Raw genomic sequence first — 22,136 nt, 5'->3', positions numbered from 1 at the left:
TCCATTATGAATTTATTCTTGCTTACTCAACATTTTTATACATAGATTTGAGTATTTTGATTCTGGTTTTGAATTTTATTTTTTTTCTCCCAAAAGTTTAACCTTCTTCCATATTTTTCCCTTTATATATTTTTATTTTGTTTTTTGTTTGTTTTGTTTTTGTTGTTTTTGAAATCTTTTAATAACTGACTCATACACCCCATACCTCAACAATGCATCCTGAGGTGAACTGGATGTTTTCTTTAACACCCATGTCAGGGGGAGTTGTATTTTAATAAAAATCCAAGATTTTGAAATTTTTTTGTGTTCGAGAAAGATCTTCAAGGAAGAAGCTTGCTAACTCCTAAATCCAAAGAATGAACTGTTGCAGAAAGATGCCAGAAAACCTACATTACATCGAGATCAAGAATGAACCTTGGGGTGTGGTTCATTGAACTGAAGGATGATTGAACATTTATTTTGAATGTACACTCTTCTGCCAAAGGGGACTGCCCCCTAATTGGTTTTTGTCAATGCACCCTGTAAAACATTGGTTTGCTCTCTCTCTCTCTCTCTCTCTCTCTCTCTCTCTCTCTCTCTCTCTCTCTCTCTCTCTCTCTCTCTCTCTCTCTCTCTCTCCTACTTCCTCCTTATCTTTAACTATTGTAATTTCATAGCTGGTATGTTTAGAAGACCTATCAGAGAGACTAGTCTTCTTCCGGCCTGGGAGGCAAGGTGAATTTTAAAACTACTCCACCCTAGTCAGACCATTCTTTAGAAGATCTGATTTAGCTACTTCCTGATCAATAACAATGGAGATGTTTGGAATAACAGAATCAGGTCTTGGAAACCCACATTCTCCACCCTACTCAGTTTAACAAGATTTTGAAAGGTCTGCATCAAACTCAAGATTTAAGTATCTGAGGAGATGGCCTTCAACAGACATGTGCAGCCCAGAGGTCTGTCCTAAGTCAAGCTAAGTCCTCATTGGTACAGATGAGATGCAGAAAAGTGATGTAAAAATGTCCATATTAGGCAAGTCAGTTTCTGCCTCTTTCTCTTTCCCTGGCGAGACAACTCTGGCTGGCAGCCTGCTAAGTGTTCCAACATCTTGGAGTGTTGGATGGTCAGTTTGCCCAGGAGCTGATTTCAGGTTTGGGCATCTTAGCTAAGCCTCTTTGAAGGTCAAGCTGGTTCTTTCCTCCTTCTCACAGTGACAATTAAAATAGTATATGGCCATAAACTCTAAGATTTAAAATGGTTGATGTTGTAAACTGTAGTGAGTTAAAATGGTGGTAGATATAAATTGTGATAGATATAAGAGAGGGTGAGTAAATTTGACCACAGAAAATATGTTTCACTACAGTGTCTTGGTTTTTAAATCAAATATAAGGTGGTCGCCAGGGAAATATTCCCAATTATTCAAATACCCAAGTCAACTGGGTTTTATAGAGATTTTAATTAATACAATTGTGGAATTAAAGAAAAGAGAGAAAGAGAGAAAGAGGAAATAAGTATGAAGGGCCTCAAGCCAACAAGGCCTAGACCTGAGTCTTAAGAGAGAGAGATTCAGTCAGTCAGTCTTTTAACACTCACCACAAGATCTGTCTAAGCAAGGGTTCTAGTGACAGCAGGCCAGCTCCATCTCAGCTGACTTCACCAGAGAGAGTTCCAGCCTCAAAGTCCTCCTCAAAGAGCCTTCCAGCCAGAGACTGTTCCAAAGGGCCTCTCTCCAGAGCCTCCAGAGGGACAGAGTCCCCTCAGAGGAGCTCCAGCGAGACCTCCTTAGAGATTGTCCTCCAAGAGCTTCCCTTCTCCAGAGCCTCTCTCAAGAGATTCTTCCCAAGTGATCCTCATCAGAGATCCTCCAAAAGGATCTTCTCCAAAAGGATATCTCCTTCAAGAGATTGTTTTTCAAGGGCTTCTGCTTTTTCTTATATAGGGGTTTTTCTCCTATGTCTCCTCCCCTAAGTCCTTACATCTACCAATCACTGTAGATGTTTTCCAAAGGACTGCCCATCTGAATTCCTGCTAAATCGACTAATCTCCTCAGTAAGTCTGAATCAGAAAAAAATGCTGCTGTGTCGACTAATCTCCTCAGTAAGTCTGAACTAGAGAAAACACAGCTGAGTCAACTAATCTCATTAAGAGAAAACTTGCCCAACCCTTTTAGGTACCTAGCATCCCATTGTATCAATTCTAAAAACAGGCCTGGCTCAAAAAAACTCCTTGCATTATTATAAGCATGGGTCCAAGTACTTTCATCTTTAGCAAGGACTTTTCTCTCCTAAAGCAGTCTTAAGAAAGGTTGGAGTGGAGGTCCTCCCATTTCTGATCCTTGTGAGTTCTCACATCAAAATGGGGAATGTTTCTCAGTAGGGAATTTGTTCCAATTAAGAATTCCCCAATGGGGAAATTTTTAACATTCACAAGTCTGAGAAATTTCAAGGTTTACATCACTCAAACCCTTACTTTCTAGACCTTCTATCTTCCTGCCCAGTATTAGCCCCTTCTTTCCTCATTCTTCTTAAAATCTTCTCTACTATATCAATTAAATCACCATAAAATTTGGCAGCTGACTTGGGTATTTTATTATTTGGGATTCACCCTTTACAGGATGATAGCCTCAGGATTTGTAATTGACAACAACTTCACAACTGACAATTGATGACAGTTAGTCACTAAAGCTTTTTTTTCCTTTAATAAATGGAGTTCTTTTAAAGCCAGAGTGCCATCTGTATTTAAAAAATACAAAGAGGGAAGTTTTTGTACCCCAAAGGAGGTTTGGACTTTTGGTATGGAGAGGGGGAAAGAGAGAAGAACCCCCTTCCACAAAGTGGGGTAAAAGGGGAGACAGCAGATGTAACAGGTTGCCTCAGAGAGAGGAGAGGGCATTTGAAGATTTTCCCCCTTCTGCCTTCCCTCCTTAGCTAAATCTGCTCTCCCCAGTTGGCTCTTGTCCCTCTTGTCCCCCCTCCACTACTGGAGACCAAAAGGTCTCCCCTTTATCTGTTCACTCACACTCAGCTTGGGGAACAGATAACTTTTAATGTTAACTCAATCAGGTAAAGAAAAGAAATAACAGGCAGGGAAGAAAGGGAAAAGGAGTGTAGGGAGAAGGAGGTCCCTGTCTCTAGCTAAACCCTTTCCCCTCCCTCCTTGAGTCTGGGGGAAACTCAGGCCTTGGCAGCCTGAGCCCCCTGAGAGAAAGTCAGGTTGACTCACCCCCGGGCAACAGGAGCTGAGGTAAAGTGTGCTCAGGTTTTCTCTTCAGAATGTCTCTTCAATTGGGAAGTGTTGGGGGAAAGATTTCCAGTCACCAGCAGGAAAAGTGGGTAACCCTGAGGAGAAAGTCTTGATCCCCCTCTCCCGACGGAGGGCCTCACTGCTCTCTCAGACAGAGTCTTCTCCTCCTTCGGATTTCCACTCCTGGGGTCCCTCCTCCATCAAGGTGATCCATTTCACATACTCTTCAGCTTGGCACTTTTTCTCTAGTGCCAGCCTCTGTCACAATCCCCCAACATAATATAGTTACCCTATTTGTCCCTTTCAATTATATCCATTTTCCCCATCTCTACCAGAAATCATGACTACTACCTGCCTTTTGTGGATCAGCTGAGAAATAGAATATTCTGCTCCAATGCTCTCACCCAGAAGGTCCTTCTTGAAGATCACTCCTTGCTCTGGGGTATCATTGTTGAGCTGGCTGCAAACACTGGGAACACTGGGGTTCTCTCCCAACCTTTTGAACCTCACATGGCTAGAGATTCCCATTCCTTTACCTAACATGAAAAAAAAACAAATTTAGAGGCCTAGAACATTCAATCCCTTTGACAAAACCAATGTTCTCAGAAGAGAAGGCTCCCAAGGGCTTTCTTCTTAGGCTTGGTTCTTTGATCAGATACGGTGAGTGAAGGAATCACTGAGAACTCCAAACAATGTATCTCAAGAAAAGCTTTTTGAAGTTATTTGAAGATGTCTCCAATTCTGACTCCAAATAATTGAAAAAGAGCTCTTGTGGTGAGCCAAATCAGATCCATTTACACAGTGGCTTTGCATGTTCAAGTCTCTCCAAGGCACTTCCATTCTGTGGCATCACAAGTCTCCCAGAAGCACTCTACGTCCTCTCCATTTCGATGGATGCCATCCAAGGAACTCTGAACATGTGCCAAGCTCCCATTACATTTTCATCATATTAAAGACAATGTTTCATTGATCTAACACTATTTCTCATAAATGTTTGTGGTTTAACCCATTCTTTGCTTTCCCTTTTGTCACTTAGTTCAGGATATGAGAGTATAGAACAGCTCTAGGAGCCACACTGGAAAGAATGACCCTCCCTAGTTCAGGACATCCCAGTCTTTTTGCTAATGACTACAGAGCTTTCTCTAAGGGCACAATCATAAATCATTCATATGTTTCAAAACTATACCTTCAAAACTAAAATGTTTATTTATCTGGTCATTTAAACCGACCTCATGAGACCCCTGTCATAAAATGTTACAAAATTAGTATTACACCACACTACCAAGAAAACCAGTTTATCAGTGTTTCTCATCCTTGTGGGTTCTGTAACTGTCAGCATGATGTCAGAAGTGAGAAATGTTAGTAGTTCTCCTGGTTCTAAACCTACAGGAGGTGAGGGTAGGGGTGGCAAGGAGCTCTGTCTTTAATTCTTCACCCATAAAAATATGGAGTTTCATACTCCAAGTGAGGATGGTCATAGTGTGAATCTTAACATTTCTCAGACTTGTGAATCTTAAAATTTCTCAGACTCTACTTCAGAAGATTTAATTAAGCTAAACCCATTTTAAACAATGAAGGTACTTGATCAGGAATGTGGGGACTTCTAACATTACTCCACCCATACTTAAGCATACTTTAAGGGAAGATAAAGTTGTAAAACTCCTTACTGAACAATGGAAAGGTACCCAGCCCGTACTTAAAGTAAAGCTAAAACCCTTAAGCTGGGTCTATTTTTAGATCTAATACAAAAAGGTGCGAAGTACCTATGAAGGTCAAATTAATCACTAAAAGGTCAAGCAAGCTTAGCAAGAGGTGTGAGGTTTTAGTCTATCCAGAGAAGGTGATAACAAGATGGGAATTAAGAATGGTCAGTTCTTTGGAAAGCGTCTACTGTGATTGGTAGATGTGAAAATTTAGGGAGGTGACATAGGAGAAAATTCTCTTTAAAAGGAGGGTCTCTGGGCTCTGAAGGGAGTTCAGCATCCTGAGCTAAACTGGAGGGTGTCTCTGAACACTAGAGCTTGCTTGGAACAAAATCTTGTGGTGAGTGATTAAAGACTGACTTAGTTTTCTCTCTTAAGGAGAAAGGCCTAGGCCATTGGACTAGACCCTATTTCCTCCTACGCTCTCTCTCTCCCCCTTTATTTAATTCCTTTAATTGTATTCATTAAAATCTCCATAAAACCCAGCTGACTTGGGTATTTCATATTTGGGAATTTTTCCCATGGCAACCACTTTATTTTTAATATAAAATCAAGACACTAAAAATTATCTTTACAGTTTTGGCAATGCAGTCTTGACCCCCACATTTTTGTGGTCACAATAGACTGTAACAGTAGTCCAATAGCACTATCCCAAGGGGATAGGGAATGGCTCACTAAGAAAGCACTTAGCTCCCAACTACTGTTTCTCTTGTAGGCCCCCTCACACCTTTGGTATTTTGAGGCATTAGACTGATCTGTATGAAATTCTATTTTATTCACTTTGGAATTTTATTCTATTCTATTTGCTCATTTTTAAGCATTTGGAATGAGGCTGTCATCATGAGTATATTACCAATTCAGTGGACATTGACACATTTGTGACTATTCTTCAAATCCAGTCCCTCTACCAGTTCCAAGTTTTAAATGCCTTCAGTGTGCCAGGAAATAAATATCCTAAATGCTCTTAAAATGTGATCTCATTTGATTCATTCTGGAGAGTCTTTTGAAATGATGCAAATAAAGTGATTAAAAAATTCATACCCTTTAACTCAGATATTCCACAGTTTAGTACCTACACCAAGTAGGGCACTGATGAAAAGAAAGGTCCCAAAGGCACCATAAGAGTATTCATATTTTTCATGCTAACATTGTGCTGTAAATATAAATAAAAGAATCACCAGCAATTGAAACTGAATGCTGAGAAATACTGAAGAACAAAATTTGGTCCCAAAGGAAAGACTTGAGAAGACTAACTTTCCTAATACCCATCCCTTTGGCAAAGGCCAGGATTCATGGTGTGTGTGTGTGTGTGTGTGTGTGAATCAGTTTGGGGAAATGTTTTTCCTTCTCTACTTTCTCTTTGACTTTGAAATAAAATTCAATGTGTTATATTTAAATTTAATATCTACGAGTTCTTATCTTCCATAAAGTTTATTAATAATCACTTGAGAGAGAAAAGGTCAATAAGCATAGATTTAAAGTCTTTACCTTACTCTAAGTTTGACCATGTGTATCCCACCTTTTAGGACTCTCCATCCCTTCCTCACTTACCTGTTCAAGGCAGTAGTGCCAAAAGACCCAGGGGGGCTCCACCCACCCTCTTTCATTTACATTCACAGATGCAGAGCTGGCATGTGAAAAATGTTGGTGAACTGGGTTGGCAATCCAGGAGGGGTAGAGGATGAAATTCCCTCTACACAAATGTTATAAGGGATGGCTCTCAGGGAAGAAGAGGAACATAGAAGGATATAAATTTGAATAAGACAGCATTAAAATCTATTTTTAAGGAGAACTTTAAGGCATATATATATAACCTCAACAATATGTGCAGTGAACCTTTCATGATCTCATGGAATAGAGTTCCTCTTCCCAGGTGTTTGTGACATACCTGCTGAGTACGTGAAAACATAGAAATCTCAGTTCAAGGCTGCATGAACAGTTCCAAGAAATCCTGGGAATGGGTTAACTCCCCTGTTCACACTCTGGGGAGGATAGATTGTGTCTCTCGAGAAGAGCTTGAAATCTGGTGTGCTGCTTGCAATAAACGTTCATTATCCCTCTTTGATAATGTTCCAGTCTTGCTTTCTTGCGACTCTGTAGCTGTTCTCCGACAGCTCTAAGCTGTCCCCCGACAATTCTAAACTGTCCCCTATTGCAACTCCGTAGATGTCCCCGGCAAATATGGTGTGAAGATGGTTGGAAAGAGTCCAGGAAGTCTGGGATCAAATTACACTGGTCTCTGGTGGCCATCACTTTCTTGGTACAGAGGAGCTCTCAAAACTTCCCACTGGCATCTTTGCTTGGATCTGTATGGACGAATCAATACAGGTGCATGTACAAAATCGCTCACCAGGTCTTTTTCTATCTGTCCGTTCAGTTCTCCCTAAAGAGTTTTGCTAGTGTAATTCTTGCCTCTCAGCTTCAAAGTCTTTTCAATCATATATGCATGAATGGGAGGACTTGATGATAACGCTGAGTCCCTGACCACCACTGCTTGAAGGCCATGCATATTGCATCTCACCTCTCCCCCGTAAGGGGGTTGGGAGGGTGTCTGGCATCTGGTCATTGGCTCCAATCCTCCCCCTGGTGATGTGCCCCCAAGTGCAAGGGTTGGGAACCTGCACCCAAGTTGCATTTAGCCACAAATGGTCAGATTAGCTTTAGTAACTCCCAAATTTCAGACTTCCTTGCCCAGCACATGGAAGGCATCATTCTCCTCCTTCCCTCCCCATCCCATCTCATTCTCTGGACAGAGAAAAGAGATTCAGTCTATTGTTTGGCTCTCTTGGAGTTTGGTCCTCAAATCCTTTATCTTCTCTAGGATTGCCTGATGCACAGCTTGGCTGAAGCATCCTGCCTGTAATCCTGCCTCCAAGATTACCATGGCTCAAACTTCCAGTCCAGTGGGGGGTGGGGCAATCAGCTAAAACGGAGGCCAAATGACACAGAACAGAAACAAACTGTTCCTCCAAGCCCATGCCTCAGATCCGGGTAAGAGAGAGAAATGGGCAAGTTTCCCCCTGTTGGTTCAGATTGAACAATTGACCAGAATTGTGGATGAACACTGATCTTGCCTCTCTGGATAGAACAGGAAAGTGAGCAAATGTCCAGCTCAGGACTCAGCCAGTTCCAGCCCCAAAGCCAATTGAAGGAGGTGACTCCAGCTGATACGGTAAGGTACATGGGAAGGCAAGGTGACTCCATGTTACAATACCTGGGAATGCTCCAAGGCCCTCTTGCCATAAGGAGTGGCTTACCAAAAGGAGCTTCATTCTTAACAAAACCACTAAAGTCCAGAAAAACGATTCCAGTTCCCAGTTTGTGGGCATGGTCAGTCCCCACGTGCTGCTACATTCCCTCAACCAATGATTATACATTGTTGAGCTACAATGGGACATGCACTTGTCACTCAGTAGTCATTTGTTAAGCACCTACTATGTGCCAGGCACTAGGTTACCCCCTGGGGATACAAAGTTAGACAAAAGGCAGTCTCCATTCTCAAGGAGCTCAGTCTAATGAAAGAGGCAGCATGAAGAGAAAAACGACAGACAAACAAACTAAGGGAAGAATCATTGGGAGATCATCTATTACCGAGAGAAGGTAGATACACGTGTGAAGGGGAAGAGAAGAGGCTGCTCCACTGGAAGGCAGGGCTTTAGTTAGGACTGGAAGAACTCCAGCGACCACTCTAGGGGCACATTGCCCAGCCTTTGGAATCTCATGAGGTCCACAGGTCAGGGGTGGAAATTCAAGGCTCCCACCTGGAATCTCTTTTTCACCCAGGGTTAAAACGGCAATGGGGGTCAAGTGACTTGCCCAGAGTCACACAGCTGGGAAGTGTCTGAGGCCAGATTTGAACCCAGGACCTCCCGTCTCTAGGCCTAGATCTCAATCCACTGAGCCACTCATCTTCCCCCTTGTTGGCAATTTCTTGAAGGCAAATTCCTGTGGGACAATTTCCTCAAACAACGTTGTCATGAGTGACTCCTTTCCTTAGCAGATGAGTTCCGGCATGCAGAAATGGCATGTGTGCCCCTTCCCTCTCTCTGTGTGTCTGGGATCAGTCTGGCTCTGATCTTGTGGGATCAGACAGCAAGGAAGGGGGTGGCTGGACCAAATTGTCCCCTCCATCCAGGACTGTGGGCGTGATGACTCCAATGCATAGGCCTTGGCAATGGATGGGATCTGGAGGGCAGAGCCACATTCCCACAGCTTCAAGAGCTGTAGCCCAATCCAAATGCACTTTGTTGGAGAGGCGGCTTTCTTTTTCACAATGTGGATGCATTAACTTTTGTCAGGAAACGCTCTGTTCCCATCAGACTCTTCTCTCTTCAGACATCACTGTGGCTGCACCCCAAGGTGGGTCTCTTATCCTGGGGATTATTTGATGAATGGGATCCTGTCATAAGTCTGTGGCCTGCACTGGGGAAGAAGGGATCTGGGCCAGCTGAGACTGAGCCCTTCTTATCAGGAGGAGAGTTCCTTGATCATAAGAAAGCTGCACCATTGACCTTCTCATGCTCTATCATGTAGGAATCAATTTGATCTGTTCCAGCATTCCAAACTTGCTTAGAAACTCATAGGCAGTCAGTAGGTCCAGGAACAGACCCATCCCCAAATCACTCATGTCCAGTATAGAATAGAGTCCAGCTAGTTTGGATAAATTGTGTCCAAAGTAAAAAGAACAATGCAAAAAAACCCGGCTTTGGGGAATCTTCCTGGGGAACAAGTCTAGAATACAACCTGGAAAGAAAAAAAGAACCTGTCCACGTGTGAAAAAAAAAATCTGCTCATGCCTATGAGGAAAAAAAGAGCATTCAAAATAAACTCTGAATTTCAGAAATGGAGGAAAAAATGGGGAAGGGAGGACTTTGGGTAGAGGTGAGGGATGGCCTGATTAGAACAGAGTGATTGGATTGGACCTCAGAAGGCTGACATAGAAAGATGGACCAGGGAAAGATTCTCATTGGGTAAAAGAGTTTTGGAGTCTGCATACTCGAAAGTGGTCCATTTTGGTGTTATGGAAGGATGCAGAGTATGGACACCTGTGTGTGTAGGGAAGTTTGGGTGGAAGAGCAGGTGGGGGGAATGGAATAGACGAGGACCTGAGAGCTTAGGGTGTTTGGGGGAGTCTCCTAAGGCACCCTGTGGAGAAAAGACTGGGAGTCTGAGGTTACTGAAGTCATTGCAGAAGGAAGAAGAATGTCCTGTAGGCACCATCCTTCACTGCCCCATGAATCTGCTCCTCTCCCACTGCCTCTGCACACGAGCTCCTCCTGCAGCCTGGCTTTGCCCCGCTCCCTCAGCCTCCTTGGCCACTCTTGCCAGAACTGGCTGCCTCTTGGTCACTGGTTGAGATGGGGCAGCTGCATCCTCTTCTCTCCCCATTGCCACTTCCAGGTTCTCCCCTTCCTGTCACTTGGAAGTTGCCTTTCTTTGAGCTTCCGGCTACTCTTCTCTGGCCCCCAATCAAGTCCTGGCAGCCATTATCTACAGCCCCCGAACTCCTTCCCCTCCTTCCTCAATGGTTCCCATGTCTGGCCCTCCCCAACTCCTGGACTCATATCAGGGGGTTTCAAAATATATTTTGGCTCCCCCTCAAGCACTCTAAGCACTCAGTTCCTCCACCTACTCCCATCTGAGGAGATAATGCTGTGGCCCAGTTCAGCCACATCTAAAGATGGTCCTGCCCTTGCCATTTGCACCACCTCCATTCTCAACACATGTGGCCCCCCATCTATTGGTTTTTCACTTCTCCCTCTTCTGTCTCTTCCAGAAATGTATCCTTCCACCTCACGGAGATGTTCAGTCCATCCATCCCTCAATTCTTCCCCTGGGCTTCCCCTCACAGGGGCTCCTTCCTCTCTCTTCTTCCCATCCTGACCTTTTGGTGAATCAATACAACACTGTACTCTCCTCCTTCCCCAAATCCCTCCTCTTAGCTCCCTTTTCATGTTGGCCATCATGGCCGTCCCTTGGATCCCTCCTACCCTTTGACACCTTAGTGCCTACTGAATGAAAGAGGAACAAATCATGTGACCTCCCTGATTGTAGATGTGTGTGATACAACCTGACCGAGGACGGGGATGTTTGTGTTCACCCTCATTTTCCAAGGGGACCCGTGACAATCTGTGGCTGGTCGGTCCAGTACCAGGCTGGAAGGCTTGGCCACAGCTCTGCACAGGAAGTCTACTAGGACGTTTTTGGAGACAGAGATGTCCCACCCAAGCTAAAACTGTGTGTTCTCTACCATCTAAAACAGAGCAGATACAGGCACAGTCACGCTCTGGATGGCAGCCATTTGGCCAATGTTTCCCCTTTATTCGCTAGATGGTGTGAATGCTTATTTCTGGCACAGGTGAGAACACGTGGCAGCCAGATTAAAGGACTGCCCAGAACCAGGGAAGCACGTTGTTAAGAGAGCAGAAGAGAACAGAGGGCAGCAGGGCCTCTGGGAGAAAAGTGAGCTTACATGGAATTCCCTTCTTTGGCCAAGGCTTGGCCAGTGTATCTCCAGCCAGGCTCTGACTCTGCTTTTCCTCTGGCAGGGAGGTCCTGGGCTGCTTCTCAGGACTCCCTTTGGCTGTGCCAGGCCTCGGCCAGGAAGACGCCCAGGATGATGAGGATGAGCCCTGCCAGAGTAATGCGGATGTTGTTGTCCCCGGTGTAATCTTTGACAACAGAGTTTGAGGCCTCACACCAGGAGACTCGCCATGACTGACATAGACCTTTCCCAGAATTCCTCCAAATGGCAATCTGTGTACCCTCAACAAGAGAGTCAGACTCTCCTCAGCCTGGGGGGTTTGGCCACTGGAAGGGACCTCAGAGGGCCTCTTTTCTTGACTGTCCTGGAGCAAGCTTCCCTTCTAGTTTTCTCCCAATTAGTGCTCATCTGTCCTCTCTTGGGGAATTTCTAAAGTGGGGTGGGCAGCCCTTCCTGAGTCACCTCAGGTAGGCCCCTGTCACATGTGCTACTGTCCCTCCAACCACTCCCCATCTGTTCTCCCATCCATCTCACTATCCTCCAACAGGCTGGAGTCAGGGATGCCCATTGAGGAGCCCAGGGGGGTGAGGAGACACAGCCTCCTGCGTCTGCCATGTCTGCTGCCTCTCCTTCTTCCCTTTTCCTGGAGGCTCTAGACTCCTTTTGCCTGAAAACCATCGATAGAGAAGTTCAGGTCAGGGAATGGAGGGGGCATCTCTGAAGTAAGGTCCCTCCCCGCTCTTAGCTACCCGGTGGGGCAGCTGGGGGCTCAGTAGAAGGTGTCGGTTCCGGGGTCGGCACACTTGGAATTCAAGTCCAGCCTCGTTGAGTCCCAATGGAGTGGTCTTGGGCAAAGCCACTTAACTCCTGTTAGACTCAGTTTTCCCAAGCATCAAATGGGGATCGTAAAGCACTGAGCACTGTGGCACGACATTCATTGTTGTTCAGTTGTTCAAAGTCTTCCTGACCCCACTTGAGGTTTCCTTGGCAAGAACCCTGGAGAGGTTTGCCATTCTCTTTGCCAGCCCATTTCCCCTGCTTATGTCTTCTTTTGTGCCAAGTTGTTTGCTTTTTATCTCCAGAATGGGAGACTCTCACTGACTTCCTCGGTATCCCCAGTGTAGTACAGTGCCAGTTACTCAGTAGGTGCTTGACTAATGCCTCGAGCCATTCGATCTCCTGTGTTTGCATTCGCAGTCCCTGGTGCCCTCCACACTCTCCCTCTCCATCTCTGCTGCTTAGGATCAGCCCTTTATTTCCTCTAAAGCTCAGCCCAGCCTCCCCCTCGGACCTCATCCCTCCTCCTCCAGCTGCCAACAGTCCTTCCTCCCCCAAGTTCCCAGTATTGACTAGTCATGCATTTTCAATAGCCTTTCCTGGGCTCTCTCCCTTCTGGAGTGTGAGCTCCTTGAGGGCAGGGGCTGTTCCGGGGCTCTCTTGGTGTCCCCAGCACTGGCCATTACGATACCTGCCTGATAACGCAGGTCTACCAAGTACTTGCTGCACATTGGATATATAGAATAGTTTGGAACAGAGCCAAGAGGTGGGTAAGGGAGGCTCCCTGTTTCCAGCATCCTCCCCTCTTCCTGCTCTTCTCTGCACAGGAGTTTTCTGATGATTCGTTGAATTCATAATTAAGAAAAATGAGCCAAACCCACAGATACAGGAGAGAATGGAAGGAAGGCCAGAAGGAATCGGAGATGAGCAGCACATCTGTGATGGGTACAGCAGAAACGAGTGCATTTAACAGGCAACCCAGAGTCCGGGCCCAAGAGATTCCCAATTTCACAGCTGACCCTCTTCTGTTCCCTGAAGGCTATGGAAGGGCTCCTTTTATGTGGTGTTTGAGTTCAGAGTAAGAGCATATAAAATGTAAAAAATACAGGTCCCCTCCCCACCCAGGCTCTCCATCTTCTCTCTCCGGACTGCTTGCCTGTGCCCTGGAATGGTCTCCCTCCTCATCTCCACCTCTTGGCTCCTCTGGCTTCCTTCAAGTCCCAACTAAAGTCTTAGCCGCGATATAAGCCCTTTCCTAATCCCTGGACTGTCCGTGCCTGCCCTCTTTAACAAAAAGTTCATTCATTTATGAAAAATATCCTTCTGTGGTGACTTGATCCTGGTTGTCTCCCTCCCCTCTTCCCTCCCCCCTCCCAGAGCTGACAAGCAATTCCACTGGGTTGTACCTGTGTTATCACTCCACACCCATTTCCGTATTATGCTTTTTGCAGTAGAGCCATCTTTTGAATCCCAAACCCCAGATCCTCTCCCCACAAGGACAAGTGATGAATCATAGGTTTTGCTTTTGCATTTCTGCTCCCACAGTTCTTCCTCTGTGTAGCAGGCCAGACACATGGTCAGACCTCTTGATGGTCATTGTATGGAAAGGTATAGGCCAAAGCACTAGCAAAGGATGGGCAAATTCATGGGCTGGGCCTTGATGGGGCCAGGATTCATCAGCTTGTCAGGTCACCAAATGTTAAAACCTATGTCATGTTACGTATTCGTTGATCCACGTTCCTAAAAACCTTCAACAAAGACTGGGGAACTCGTGCGAAACTCCCTCTGACTAGCTCTTAGTAGCCCTTTACTAGCTCTCTCCTCCTTCACTTCCTCTCTGTCTTCCCCTCGTCTCCTCTTAGCTCTCTTGCTTCACTATGTCTCTTTCATAGCGACACGGTCGCTATAGGAGGCACCAGGGAGTTGAGACTCCCCCTTTCTAGCGATGTTGTTGCCCCCAGTGCCTCCTACTAATGCTCAGACTCCCTTGTCTGTAGGAGGCACCAAGGAGTTGAGGCTCCCCACCTATTCTCTTAATCCTCTTATTTCCTCGGAGTTCCCGTTACTCCCCATGTGTTTCTACTTCTGTCTTTGAGTCATTATTATTCTCCCATTTCCTTAGCCTCCTCTCTCCACCTCAGGTTATAACCCACAGATAAATATTCTAGGAATCCCATGGGGGGTTGCTATACTCTGCATGGGGAGACCTCTCTTTTTTGAAGTCCCTCCGAATTGACCTGGGTCATTGCATTGCTGCCAGTAGAAAACTCAGTTACATTTCATCGTGCTACAATGTATCCGTCTCTGTGTACAATGTTCTCCTGGTTCTGCTCCTTTCACTCTGCATCAATTACTGGAAGTCCTTCCAGTTCACATGGAATCCCTCCAGTTCATCATTCCTTACCGCACAATAGGATTCCACACCCATCACGTAGCACACTTTGTTCAGCCATTCTGTAATCAATGGGCACCCTCTCATTTTTTTTTTTGCATCCACAGAAAGCACAGCTATGAATATTTGTGTACCAACAGGACCTTTCCCATTTAGTATATTCTCTTTGGGATACAAACTCCGTAGTGGTATTGCTGGATCAAAGGACAAGACAAGGAGGATGTAATTCTTTGTGTTCTCTTCATCAACACGACTTTCATGTTCTGGTGGTAAATGCCAAGACAACAGAGAAAGTTTTACGCTGCTCTTTCCAACACGCTTCCCACAATTACATGTTACATTCATAGATATTTATGATCTCATAAAAGGTGAAAATGAATTTCAGCCTCTCTTGATACCATTGTAACATGGGATCTCAGGGGGGGGAATTGTTATACATATTAACGAATTTCCCCACATTTTGGGGTCACTCATTCTTTATCTAACCACCTATTGGTGCTGCTATTAGGGAAAAACATATTTCCACACCACTTCAGTTTTTTTTAAGCCCTCACCTTCTGTCTTGGAATTAATACTGTGTATTGGTTACAAGGCAGAAGAATGGTCAGGGCTAGGCAATGGGGGTTTAGTGACTTGCCTAGGGTCACACAGCTGGGAAGTATCTGAGGCCAGATTTGAATTGAGGGCCTCCGTCTCTAGACTTGGCTCTCAATCCACTGAGCTACTCAGTTGCTCCTCCTTTTTTAAACCACTATTTCAGGATTACAGTAAAGATCTGGTTAGATACCAACATTTTCCCAGGACAACTTGTGCAACCCCATTACATTACAACCCCATAACAAGAGCCTCCATTATTGCTCCATATGGCTGTGACCGGAACACAGGACTGGCCACAATGGCTGAGAAAATGTGAATGAACAAGGATAAGCTACTTAGCCCTAGAGGAACCTCTGAAGGTATTTAGAGGCTATTATCACAGTGAGGAGATCCAGCAACAGACAGATCATCAGGCAATGCTTTGATGCTAACCTCAGGTGAGGAATGACAACAAACTGGCTTGGATAAACCCTTCACAGCTCCCCTGGGCCCCCCCCTCCCCCCGCCATCTCTCCCCACAACAAACAACCCAATCTCCCAGTCCTAATAAAAACAGCACCCAGGGACAGCTGGGTATCTATGTGGATGGAGAGCCAGGCCTGGAGATGGGAGGTCCTGGGTTCAAATCTGCTCTTAGTCACTTCCTGGCTGTGTGACTCTGGGCTAATTACTTAATCCTGATTGCCCAGCCCTTCCAGGTCTGCCCTAGAACTGATATTTAATGCTGATTCTAAGACAGAAGGCAACAATAACAATCCCAGCACCTCCCTCCCAGGGTTTTGGGGAGGATAAAATGAGGCCATATTTGTACAGCTATTAGCTCGGTGCCTGGTTCATAGAAGGTGCCACACAAATGCCCGATGAGGCTATTTTATCATCCATGCCCCCCCCACCAGCCCCACATACGGGGGAAAGGGAGGTGGAGGTATCTCGAGGGCTCTCCTCGCACCTGCCACCTCCAAGTGCAGGTCGTCACTGGGAGATGATGCTCTCCCTTCCACTGAGCAAATGCAGCTGTAGCTCCCAGCATCCTCAGCCTTCACAGACGGGAGAGTGAAGTTGGCCTCATCCCCTTCTGGGCTCTGGCGCTGTACGGGATGGGGCACCCCAGCCTTCAGCAGAGAGAACGTGAATTTGGGGTTATGATAGGTGGGTGACGCCTGGCACAGGAGGGTCACTGTGTCTCCTGCAGAGACCACAGTACTTGGTGCTCCACGTAAGGAGGGTTTGGAGAAATGTCCTGGGAAGGAAAAGGAGCAGAATCAGAAAACAGGTCTGAGAGGGGCTGAGACACCGGGGGCCCGGCCGGGACTCCTTCCGGCTTTCCTTGTTCCCTTCTTCAGTCCTGCCTGACTCCTCACAACCTCATTCAGGGTTTTCTTGGCAGACACTGGAGAATTGGCCATTTCCTTCTCCAACATATTTGACAGATGAGGAAACTGAGGCAAGCAGGGTGAAGTGACATGCCCAGGGTCACAAAGCCAATCAGTATCTGAGGCATGATTTGAACTCCAAAAGGGGGATCTCTGTGACTCCAGGCCTGGCCTTCTGCCCACTGCACCGCCTAGCTGGCCCTCACATAGCAGCCAATTGAACCTTCTTGCCATTCCTCACACACAGCATTCTCCTGTCTCCTGCCCTGGCTGTCGCCTCTGCCTTCCATGCTGTCCCTCTGCAGCCCTGACTCTATAGCTCCCTGTTGCCCTCAAAGCTCAGCTCAAACACCCCCTCCTACAAGACAATCCCGGCTCCCAGGGCCTCCTCTCCTCTCCCCAAGTGACTCTGGGCTCCTTTCTTTAAACTCTGCCTTAGAAGCAGTCGTGTGGAGCAGAGGAGGAAGGCGAGCTAAGGGAGTTCAGTGACTTGCCCAGGGTCTCCCAGCCAGTGTGTATCTGAGGGCAGATTTGAACCTAGAACCTGCTGTCTCTGGGCCCGAGTCTCCATGCACTGAGCCCCCCAGCTGGCCCCAGTTCGTACTGATTTTGATGTGTTTTCCTGAGTCTGTCTCATGTCCCCCTACTAGGCCAGAAGAGCATCGGAGCCAGGCGGGCGTCCTTATTGTCTCAGGGCTGAGGGTGGTCCTGGTAGACCAGAAGAGCCCAAAGTACCTGAACACAGGACTGGCCACGATGGGTGCCTCCCCAGTGGAGAAAATCAGGAGGAACCTGTAGACGCCACTCAGCCCCACAGCAGGCTCTGAACATGTTTGGGGGCTCTTATCACAGTGAGGAGATCCAGCAACAGACCCATCACCACACAAGGCTCTGCTGCTCAGCTCAGGCACAGAATGAAACCAAGCTGGCCTGGAGAAGCTCTTTATGGCTCCCCCGAACCTCCCGCTGCAACAAACTTCCCAGCCTCGGACCCGACTCTGCTTCCCTGGCTGGCCCGTGTCCTGGGGGGCTGCTTCTCAGGTCCCCCATTGGCTGTGCCAGGCCTTTGCAGGAAGATGCCCGGGAAGATGAGGACGAGCCCTGGCAGAGCGCCGCGGGCCATGATGTGCACAGAGGGCTGAGGAGAGCCGCTGAGAGTGACCGGCCTTTCCCAGGACTCCCCCAATGGCCCGCTGTGAGTCAGGCTCCCTCCCCAGCCTGGTGTCCTGGCCAGGAGCGGAGTGGGAGGGACCCCAGAGGGCCCCCCTCCTGGCCTGGCCTGCAGCGAGTCTCCTGGCTATTTCTTTCCCAATTAGTGCTCATCCAGCCTGTCTTCGGAGGACTCCACAATGGGGGAGGCCCAGGCCTTGGAGGTCATCGCAGTTCCTCTTGGACACTTCTGGTGCCAGAGCTCGGCCCCACAGCTCCCCTGCGGCCCCCTGACGCCCACCATGACTCTCCTCCAGCAGGCTGCAATGAGGGATGCTTTGGAGTCTAGGAGGACCTGGAAGCCCTCAGTGCAAATCGAGCCTCAGTCACTTACTAGCTGAGAGATCCTGGGGAAGTCCCTCCAATTGCTTGCCTCAGTTTCCCTAAGAATACAATGGGGATAACAGCAGTACCTCCCTCCTAGGGCATTGGGGAGGGTCAAATGCCCTTTGCATGGTGCCTGCCTCGTGGTCGGTGCTCTATTTGTTCAGCTATTCAGAGTCTTCCTGGCCCCCTTTGGGCTCTCCTGGCAGACATTCTGGACTGCTTTGCCATTTCTCCAGCTCATTTTACAGATGGAGAACTGAGGGAAACTGAGGTAAGGGACTTGCCCAGGGGGTCACCAGTGTCTGAGCAGGAAAGCAGGAAATTGGGGGGAAGGTTGATAGGCAGCCTCTGGGAAGTAGGAAAGTGTGTCTAGTTGGTGAGAATTAGGGCCTCCCCCTGATTGATGAAGGGACCAAAGACACTATTGCTGAGTCTGCTTCCCGAAATGAAAAAGCATCGAGGGCGGAGGGGACGGATGCCCAAAGACTGGGGAATGACCGAAGAAATCGAGGAGTCTCATGGAGATGGAATGTTCCTGGGCCCTTAGAAACAAAGAGCAGAGGCAGCTGGGTGGCTCAGTGGATGGAGAGGCAGGCCTAGAGATGGGAGGTCCTGGTTCAAATCTGACCTCAGACCCTAATAGCTGGGTGACCCTGGACGAGTCACCTGATCCCCACTGCCTCTCCCTTAACGCTCTTCTGCCCTGTAACCAATACACAGGACTGATCTGAGATGGAAGGTGAGGGGTTAAAAAAGAAACGCTGAGCACATGGATGAAAAAAACCCTTGGAAAGAGTCAGATAATGAAGGGTGAAATGAGTTGGGGCAGGAGAACGTGACACACAGCCGTGGAACGAATGCCGGAAGAGCAGCTGTTGGCTGCGGGAAATGAAGCACTACAGGCTTCATTCACCCGAAGGAACGTGAAGGACTCCCAGAGGACACCGTCTGTGTCTTGGGGAAGCTGAGGCAGGGCTGGGCCCCTTGTGGATGGCATGTATTATGTGGATGTGAAGTTCAGTGAGCTAAACATGTTGGAGCTTTGAGACTGCATTTGTGCACCCTCTGCTCCTTCTTTGGACATGGACATGCTGGTCTGTAACATTTGGATGAGTGTGTGAAGGCAGCGAATTCAGGGAGATGCATCTTCTTGACTCCCAGGCCAGGGCTGCCTCCACTGTGCCACCTAGTGCCCAGCCAGTGTCAGCTGCCATCCTCCTCCTCACTGGGGTGACCCTCTATGAGCCCCAATACCCATGGCGAGGTCTCTGTTTCCAGGCTCTGCTGGCACCTGCCACCTCCAAGTGCAGGGCGTCACTGGGAGATGATGCTCTCCCTTCCAGTGAGTAAATACAGCCGTAGCTGCCAGCATCCTCAGCCTTCACAGAGGAGAGAGTGAAGTTGGCCACATACCACTGTGGTCTTTGTTGCTCTTCAGGTCCTGACACTCCAGGCCTCAGCAGAGAGACCGTGAATTGTTGATTATGGTGGGTGACGCCTGGCACAGGAGGGTCACCGTCTCTCCTCCCGTGACCACAGTGCTTGGTGCTCCCCGTAAGGAGGGTTGGGCGAAATGCCCTGGGAAGGAAAAGGAGCAGAATCAGAAGACAGATGGTCCTGCTGTCACTCTCAGCAAGGGATGAGATGCCAGCCAAAAGGCTCTTTGGAATTCTAATCAGGAAGCGCGTTATGGAAAAAGATCTTCCCGTGTGTGTAGAGATGAGCTTCCCGGCAGTGCCTGTGTGGACATCACGGGCCCGCCGCCATTGGTGTGGGTAACGTTAATTCCATGTGGATCGTGTGAGCCGCCGGCGGGCTCCGCCGGACCCTTCTCTTCCCTCTCCCGCCTGGCCCCAGACTGCAAGGGAGGCCAGAGGAGCGGGCGGGCGCGCACCCGGCGGGGGGAGGGCAGGAGGAGGGGTCCTGGAGCTGAGGAGCAGGGCCCCCAGTTTGTGCCTGCAGACGGAGGTGCTGCGGGACATGGAGCCGGGGACGAGGTCACCTGCTTCTACGGGCAGCGCAGAGCTGTGCGACTGCTGCACCAGTGAGAGGTGAGCCTGGCGGGGAGTGGGGGGACCTCGGGGCGCCCCCTGCCGGGCCCGGCATCCCCGCCGCCTTCTCTCCTTCAGGAAGGGAGAAGGCGCCTTCCGCCCGCGGCCCCGACTCCCAGGACCTGTGAAAAGCAGGAGCTGAAGGAGACGGAGAGGAGGCTGCAGCGCTACTGGGAGACCCGGGGGGCCCGGCAGGGGCTCCGGCCGCCGAGGGCCCAGCGCTGCTCCCACTTCCACACCTTGCAGCGCCTGGACCTGCTGTGCACCCGCCCCGGGTCTCCTCCAGTGCAGCTGCGCTCTCACTGCCCTCTCTGTTCCTTACAGCTCTCTGCCAGCCCCTGCGCCTGCAGCCCCTCTCCGCCCTGTGGGTGCAGTAGCTGCCGCCCGCCCCTCCCCGCTACCCCCCCCCCCCCCCCGCATTCGGCCTGCACTGGTGGCCCCACACCCTCGGGTCCAGCGAGTGTCACTGCACCGGTGGGGCGGCTGCAGGCCTCGGTGCCGCCTCCGAGGCAAGGTCACGGTGGCCTTGTCCCCGCCCGCGCCCGCCTGTGTCCCGGCCAGCCCTGCCCCGCTGCAGGACTGTCACTGGGCCCGGCGCTACGGGCTGCCCTGTGTGGTTCGAGTGGACCTGGGCGGCCCCACCCCGGTCCCCAGCGCCCCCGGCAGCCTTGAGCCCGCGGGTCCCGAGCCCCCCAAGCGGACCCTGGCCTTTGGCCTCTTCTCGCCATCCAAGCGTCTGCGCCTTGTGGTCAGCCACGGCTCCATCGCCCTTGACGTCAATGGGGTGCACTGACGGTAAGTGGGGGGCGCTCGGCGTGCCCCCGGCCCTCCTCCTCCTGCAGGCGCCGGGATCACGCCGCGGAGCCTCGCCCCCGCCTGCCCCTGCTGCGGGTTCCCCCCCCCCTCCGCTGCCCCCCCACCAACCCAGGAAGTTCTGGTAGCAGTTGCGGGTCTGGTTCTGGGTGGGAAAGCGAGGGTCGAAGGGCGGGGTCGAATGATTGCTCATCGCGCTCTCTGGATCCTGGGAGCAGGCAGAGACCGCTGGTAGCCTGGCAACCCCGCCCCTAACGGCAGCCCCGCCCACCCCTAACCGCCATCCCTCCCCTGGACTGCTCCGCCCCGAACGGCGGGCCGGGACCCTTTCCGGGACCTTTCCCGGGCAGCTCCACCTCTCGGGGGTCCGCGCTTCCCTCCCCGCCCCCCATGGGCAGCCTCACCTGGTACCCTCACCTGCGCTGTCCCACCAACCGCCCTGGTGCCCGCCGGCAGTCTTCCAGTCGGTGCTTTGAGATATCTAGGTAGGAGGGACTCCATTCCACTCCCAGCCAGAAAGGGAGAGCCCCCGGGATTCGGGGAGGCCTGGGCCCTTGAGCCCCTGCAGCGGGTGCCGCCCCTCTTCTTCGGCCGCCCGCCTCTGTGGCTAAGTGCCCCGGCCGCTCTCAGGGCGGCCAGCTCCCCTGGCCTTTCCACCGCAGCATACCGCCCCCCCACACACCTCTGCACCCCCCTTCGCCTGGTTTCCATGGCAACGCCCTCGCTCCTCGCCCCCCCCCCCCTTGATATTCTCAGGGTCTTTGGCTTCATCTTCAGCCGCTAGACCAGATGGACGTGGTCAGGCCCGAGCCTCTCAAACTCTCCTACGTGCCCCTCCTTCTCTCCCTCCCTTCCCCGTTCCTGTGGCTCCCGGGGGCCATCTTCTCTGCCCACTCGCTCTAGCTGTCCCAGGGACTTCCCTGGCTTCCAGGTCTCTGGGTTCAAGAGAGAACCTGCCCCCTCCCGGGCCTCGGCTGTGCGTCCTCGGAGGGCCCCCTGTGGTAGCCCTCCGGGCTCTCCTCGCCCTTCCCCCATTCCTGGCAGCCTGAGCTGCGCCTGTGCACCCACAGGCCGCTTTCTCCTCTTGGGCCCGAGTCCCGGGCCTCCTCCAACCTCTTGGGACCCAAACAGCGAAAGCAGGCCATTCCCAGCTCCCTCAGCCCCAGCGGGCTGTTCGGGTCCCCA

The 22,136-nt window shown here is 49.8% G+C and overlaps 1 protein-coding gene across 2 annotated transcripts; it reads right to left on the bottom strand.

Moving 5' to 3' along the window:
• Positions 1-14,780: 14,780 nt before the first annotated feature.
• LOC130458841 (uncharacterized) lies at positions 14,781-21,722 on the bottom strand. Of its 2 annotated transcripts, XM_056825774.1 has the most exons (3): positions 21,369-21,722; positions 21,063-21,159; positions 14,781-16,418 (listed from the first exon to the last, which is right to left on the bottom strand). In XM_056825774.1, exons 1-3 carry the CDS (start codon positions 21,720-21,722, stop codon positions 16,045-16,047), a joined length of 825 nt encoding a protein of 274 aa, XP_056681752.1. In that variant the 3' UTR covers positions 14,781-16,044. The 2 variants fall into 2 exon arrangements, 1 of the variants encoding a protein (XP_056681752.1); XR_008918213.1 differs by lacking the exon at positions 21,063-21,159 and having other exon boundaries at positions 16,285-16,418; positions 21,369-21,495.
• Between the last annotated feature and the right edge of the window lie 414 nt (positions 21,723-22,136).

This window comes from Monodelphis domestica, chromosome 4 (genome assembly GCF_027887165.1).
Source record: "Monodelphis domestica isolate mMonDom1 chromosome 4, mMonDom1.pri, whole genome shotgun sequence".
Lineage (NCBI taxonomy): Eukaryota > Metazoa > Chordata > Mammalia > Didelphimorphia > Didelphidae > Monodelphis > Monodelphis domestica.
The sequence above is the reverse complement of the archived record's forward strand: the minus strand, read 5'-3'. Positions and strand labels throughout refer to the sequence as shown.